The 6,000-nt window shown below is 37.7% G+C and overlaps 2 protein-coding genes across 2 annotated transcripts in view; one reads left to right on the top strand and one right to left on the bottom strand.

Annotated features, from left to right (window-relative positions):
- Positions 1–1,434: 1,434 nt before the first annotated feature.
- On the bottom strand, positions 1,435–2,625 carry LOC129800595 (transcription initiation factor TFIID subunit 11). Its single transcript, XM_055845092.1, has 2 exons — positions 2,132–2,625; positions 1,435–2,070 (listed from the first exon to the last, which is right to left on the bottom strand). Exons 1-2 carry the CDS (start codon positions 2,560–2,562, stop codon positions 1,749–1,751), a joined length of 753 nt encoding a protein of 250 aa, XP_055701067.1. The 5' UTR covers positions 2,563–2,625; the 3' UTR covers positions 1,435–1,748.
- Positions 2,626–2,679: 54 nt separating this feature from the next.
- LOC129800590 (serine/threonine-protein kinase tricornered) overlaps positions 2,680–6,000 on the top strand; it is a 33,951-nt gene continuing 30,630 nt past the window's right edge. The window contains exon 1 of the mRNA XM_055845085.1: positions 2,680–3,593. Within this exon, the coding sequence (XP_055701060.1) occupies positions 3,315–3,593 (279 nt within the window). The 5' untranslated portion in view covers positions 2,680–3,314. The remainder of the gene's footprint in view (positions 3,594–6,000) is intronic.

The raw sequence follows: 6,000 nt of genomic DNA, 5'->3' as shown, positions 1-6,000 counted from the left end.
TGTAACCACTTCTCGCCACCCACTTGAAAAGAACCACACTCGGTTATTTTAGGCAATGCTATGAAAAGAATACATTCACCATTTCTCTTTCCTTGTAATCACTTTATTATTACTCTCTTTAAATGATTTTTCTTCACTTTTATTTGAGAAATCAAATTATGGGGCTTTTGCAGAAAGTAAACAATGCAGATTTGACAACTGAGAAGGTACGAAGTGAAGTTAGCGTCGCCTATTGAAAAGATATGGCGACAGGTGGTAAAATCAATTCCAGAATATTACCACTTCTCGCCATGCCTCATTTTTATACAAAAATAATATAAAATGAAATATTAATTGACTAAATACAAATTTTATGTATTCAACAAGTGCAATTAAATATTCAATAGACAAATTATTTACCCAAATAGGTATTTTTGGCCTGATGAATATTTGACGACACTTAGTACATTTGGTAAGAGATGTTGGATTCGATGCACTTGCTTAAAATATTGCTCTAAAAAATGATCAAAATCGTGAATCCAAAACGAATAATTATTATTTTTCGATTCTATGCGTAGAAGCAGAAACAATACAAAAAAATTGCGACTCATTTATTTCATAAATTGCGAAAAATAGCGATTTCAATGTAAGTGGCGAGAACTGGTGATTCCACCCTAGTTTGTAATTATCCACAAGAATAGGATTTTTATCAGTTATGAATAATTAAAAAACATCGTTTTTCACAGAATATACATTATGCAGCTTTGGGTACTCAGAGTCCCAAAAGAGACGAAAGAGTTAAATTACCTTACCATTCCTCCTAGGTTCGCTACTGCTTTTGATTCATATGCCTCCTATGCAGCATATGCTTTATCATGCGATGTTACGAAACGCTATTATCTATCAAAGCGAGATGATACGATCTTGGCTTATAATAATTTGTTAAAAAAAGAAAAAATATAAATAGACATTAATAAATAAAAACTCCTATATTTTATGAAGATTTTTAAGTCTTGAATTTTTAAGGTTTTATTTATTTTTTGTATTTTAATTATTTATGATTATTATTTGTTTTATTAATTTAAATTGGCACGTTTTTGACTTTTATAGAAAGATATATTTTCCCCTTGTTCTTCCAAAGTCGCAGTTCCGTGATAATATTTTTCTTATAGGAAGCATCTGTATATTTCTCAAGACAAGGCAGACCATTCCAATTTCCTCTCATCTCTTCATCTCTGTCTCTCTCCCGGAGGCTATTTTTGTTGCATGTTTATGTGAGAAATACAAAGAAAGGCAATTCCTTCTGCTTTTTTTCTTCTTATTGCAGCCTGACGAAGAATTTCCAGCTGACGGATGTTTTTCTGCATCATTAATTGTTTTTTTTTTTCTGCCGCCCAGACCCTGATCCTGATTTTTTTCTCCATGCAATCTCTCTTTAGAAAAAAAAAACACATGTGTGAATTTCTTTGTTTATTCAATGATCTCTTGCAACATCCTTATCAGTAAATTAGTTTTTTTTTAAGGCGAGTGCATTTTTTGCTCGATGGGATTTTTATGCAATAGCCCACAGGGATGTTCAGAGCTTCTCCGGGGAGAGAGATGGAAGGAAAAAGCCCGCGGAGAAATTATCGCTGGAGTCAGTTAAAAAAAAAACACGCGTATGATAAGGAAAGCAGTCGTTGCCCTCTCAAATTCTTCCTCATTTTTGCTCCCGGCTTTTTTTTTTGTCTCTCTCAGATGAATATTTTTGGGGGCAGTAGCAGAGCATGTCAGTTCAGCCGGAAGAATTGCTTATGGGCTCGTCCGGAAGGGATTATTCCTCGTGCTCTGAGCCTCCGGACAGCTTCTCTGATGTATTTTGGCTGGAGGGCTCCTGTCTCACCGGCAGCCTCCATTACGTCTAGAGCTTCTTCGACAACTTCCCCGGCAAATACCTTGGCTATCCCTGACATGGCTATAACGACATTCTGGGACACTGAACATCCGGTTATTGTCTGCATCAGGCGCTTAACGGCGGCTTTTGGAAAGGCAGATCTCCTGAACATCTCATATCTGTCGAGTTGTTCCTCCGTGAAGTTCGATACCAAAACCCTGAAAGGCAAAAGGAAAGGGAAGTCATGAGAATGTTCTGGAAGTTTCCAAGGAGACTTACTGCATTTTCTCTCTTTCTTCCTCTTCGGCTTCTTTCCGGGACTTCAATTCTTTCCTCTTCTGTCTGTCTCGGTTCCTCTGCTCGAGTTCTCTGTCGGAGATTGTGTGCTGCACCTCAGACGGGAGGATGATATCATCTTCCATTCGATTCCCTGTTTCTTCTTCCATTTTGATGGGTTTTGTGGATTTGTCATCGAGCTCTCGCAGGAGATTTTCCTCAATGGCATGTGCCATGTCGGAAGAGTCAAAATCCTCATCTCCAGGCTCTGAATCCGATGGACTGAGGAAGCTGTCTGATCTCTTAATCCGAACATTTTCTGTCACTTCCTCCTTCACTTGCTTCTCTTCGGGGTACTCTTGATGCAATCTCGTGTCCGGGAAATCATCATCACCTTCTGAGCCTGAATTGTGTCGATACAGGACGCTCTCCATCCTCCTTGGGCTCCCTGTGGCAGTTTTTCTGTTTTTGTTTACACTTTTTCCAGCCTGACGGATTGGTTCGAAAAAGAGATTCTCGAAAACAGCCGCCATGTTTTTTTCGAACTTCAGTGTCAAAAGTTGCTCTTCCGTGTCTGCTTTCTTTGCTGGCTGCGCCAGGTAGAAAAATTACATAAATTCCCTGAAAAGACCCATTCGGTGTGGCCAAATTGTGTGGTCAGACGTTCCTGGCCAGTTGTGTGTTGGAGTGGTGTGTGAAAAGTGGCTGTCAGTGCACTGGGAGAGATGATTGTGAAGCGGGCAAAAAGGATGGCTGCAAAGTTGGTGGTTCTACGAAGGTGTTCATCATTGTAAAAGGTGAAAAAAAGTGCCCTTGCATTGCAAGAGACAAAAGAAGTGCAAAAAAAAGACCTCGAGGACAGTGTCTGTGGCTTCGGGGGTGGCATAAAGTGATCAAGAGTTAAGTTATTTGCGGGAGGAATTGCGTTGTGGCGTATTTTGACGAAGAGGGAGCAATATAGGTCGCCTTGAAGGTAATTCTCTCACTGCACAGAAATTTGTGGGTGAAAGTCGCACCTCTTCCGGACACCGTGTGGCCTTGTGTTGGCGGATGAGATCCCGTGACGACAGCACGGGAGTGGTGTCTGTGGTCAAGCAAACACCTTCCGGACAGCTACTCTGAAGGGGCTTTGGTGGGGGATTGGGTCTTGGGGGAAGAAGAAGGCAGCAACTGAGAGACAAGCAAGATGAATATGGCGACAGCTGAGAATTCCATTCGCTTCAGTGATCACACACTGGACAAGGCGACCAAGGCAAAGGTGACTCTGGAGAATTACTACAGCAACTTGATCACGCAGCACGGGGAGCGAAAAGAGCGCCTGGCCAAACTGGAAGCCTCCCTCAAGGATGACACACTCACGGAAACGCAGAAGCAAGAGAAAAGGATTCAGCATGCTCAGAAAGAAACAGAATTCCTCAGGCTCAAGCGTTCCAGGCTCGGAGTTGAGGATTTTGATGCACTCAAGGTAGGAACCAAAGATATTTTTTTGTAATTCCCTCGAAAATTCTTATTAAAAGGCTCTGATGAATCATCTAATAATAAATTTATTTATGTGAATTCTTCCGTATCACCTGAATTTAATAACAAAGATTGTTATTGGTCTCTTTATTGCTTTATCAGATTTCATGCAAAAACCCCATTTAAAAAAAGCCAGCAAAAAATAATAAAACAAAGATTTATTTGAAAATACCAAATTAAAAATATAATAAACTATTTACCTAAACCAGGGGGTGATTTGTAAGATTTTTCAATTGAATAAATTCTTTTAAAATACAAATATTTAAAAAAGTATATTTTAATACAAATATTTTAATTGAAAAAATTAGGATAAATAAAATAAAACAATAGGTGCATCCGATTGGCTTAAGCTTAGAATGTTTTTAGGCTTTAGCCAATCAGAGAACAGCGCCTTATTTTTTTCGAATTAAATATCCAATTAGGGAGAAGTGGGGCATCTTTGAAATTAGTTTTTTCTCATGTTTTAAAATGAATTTAGAATTTTCTTTTAATTCCACTAAATAGCAAAGAAAAGGGATGGCAAATCGTCCCAGGCTTTACGAAGTGGTAGAGCTCGTCGTGACTTATGCCCTAGACACACATACGACTTAAGCCGAGAGACGACTTAGTCGACTTAGACGACTTGAAACGATCTACAAATCACTCAAAACATTGCCCAAAACACATTAAGAGTATAGTATAAATTGAATTTTGAATAAAAATTAGTTTTCGATTATGAACCGGTTCAGAACTGAGTGGAAGCGGTTCAATTTTAAAAGACCTTTCCAACGAGCCCAAATATGACCCCATTCGTTTTAAGGTGTTTATACATAGGGAACAATTTTCGTCAAAAATTGATTTTTTGAAGGAAATTTCCTACAGTGTTGTATGCGAAAACGTCAAAATTCTGTCAAAAATGCAATTTTTGATGAAAATTGCTCCCAATGTGTAGACGCCTTTATAGGGGAAGGTTTTGAAGGTTCGTATTAAAAAAGGAGTCCAAGATTTAAGATTTTTTACTGAATGCCACACAAACCGAATCAATTATATCACTGTGTCAAAAAAATATCTCACTTATTGGGTTCATAATTCTGCCTCACAAAATTCCTGGAAGTCCTTGGATTTTCCTCTACAGGAAAATGAAAATGTAGTAGCATTTTTTATGAAGGTGCTCTGGTTAACTCAGCTTCGTACCACTTTTTCCCACCTCTGTAGGCCTTATTTTCCCCGGAAACATTACACCGGACACAAAAAATTGGGCATCATTACTTAGATGGAACATTCATCTACTTGTTCTCACCATTTGTAGAAGGTATCACGCATTAAAAATCAATTTTAAGCTATTTTTCTAGTACATGTTTTTTGACACTCGGAAAACCATTTTTTCCCTGTATTCTGACAGTCAGTTAAGAACTTGGTTAGGTATGATTCTCTCATAATCACAGTTAATGTAATCCTCAGATTTTCTCTAACACCTCCAATGGGTCTTACAGAACATATTTCGGACGTAACTTATTTCAAAAATGACCAGCCACCAATTTAAAGTGAAATGTGGGAAGTTCCACTTTAAAACAAGGAAAATTGAATGAGAAATACTCAAAATACATCGAAGTGACAATTAAAGAATCACATCTACCATAAGCAGTCTAGTTTCATCACTACACAAATCAGAAAGTAGTAATCACACCTATTGTAATCCTTGTTTTTTCTCTAACGTCTTGAATTTGTCTTACAAAACATTTTTTGAACATCAGTGATTCTTAGAATTACCAGTAATTAATTTAAAATAAAATGTGAAAAATTCCGCTTGAAAACAAAGCAAATTGGATGAAAAATTCTCAAAACGCATCGCATGGGCAATGAAAGAATCACACCTACCATAAACAGATTCAGGCTTAATGTTTAATTTGACAGAAGTGAAATAAAAACATCTGATGAAGTCTCATTTTGATGGGGAAGTGCGTGTTTTCCTTCGAGATTTTAGTGAAAATTGTTTAATATCCCAATTTTCTTGTGAATTTATTCACTGGAATCTCTGTTGAGTCAAATATCCAGAGCGACATGCACAGTGTGACCCAAAACAGTGAGGAATTCTCAATTTTGGTGGTCAGATGTTTTTACGAAGCTGCAAAATTCAATTCTCCTGAGCTGCAAGGGCGGTAATTTTTATGAATTTTCCTCCACCCACAAAAACAACCCCCTTCAGGCAAAAGATTTTCACAGTAAATATTAACCGTAATAAACCCTCTATAACTTGGAATAGTTGCTTTTTCGAAAAGACACTTGAAGTGTGCAAAAATGCATAAAATATTGCACATCAGAATTACGATTTTAGGCCCATTTTTTATTTTTGCCTTTTGGACCCAGGAAAAAAA

Source organism: Phlebotomus papatasi, chromosome 2 (genome assembly GCF_024763615.1).
Source record: "Phlebotomus papatasi isolate M1 chromosome 2, Ppap_2.1, whole genome shotgun sequence".
Taxonomy (NCBI): domain Eukaryota; kingdom Metazoa; phylum Arthropoda; class Insecta; order Diptera; family Psychodidae; genus Phlebotomus; species Phlebotomus papatasi.
This window is presented reverse-complemented; position numbering and strand designations above follow the sequence as displayed.

Excerpts from the sequence above, each read along its gene's own strand:
- LOC129800595 (XM_055845092.1), bottom strand. The coding sequence starts at position 2,562 with ATGGAGAGCGTCCTGTATCGACACAATTCAGGCTCAGAAGGTGATGAT. Across the intron at positions 2,071-2,131 it reads GAAGAAAGAGAGAAAATGCA|GGTTTTGGTATCGAACTTCA; the intron begins GTAAGTCTCCTT and ends TTTGCCTTTCAG.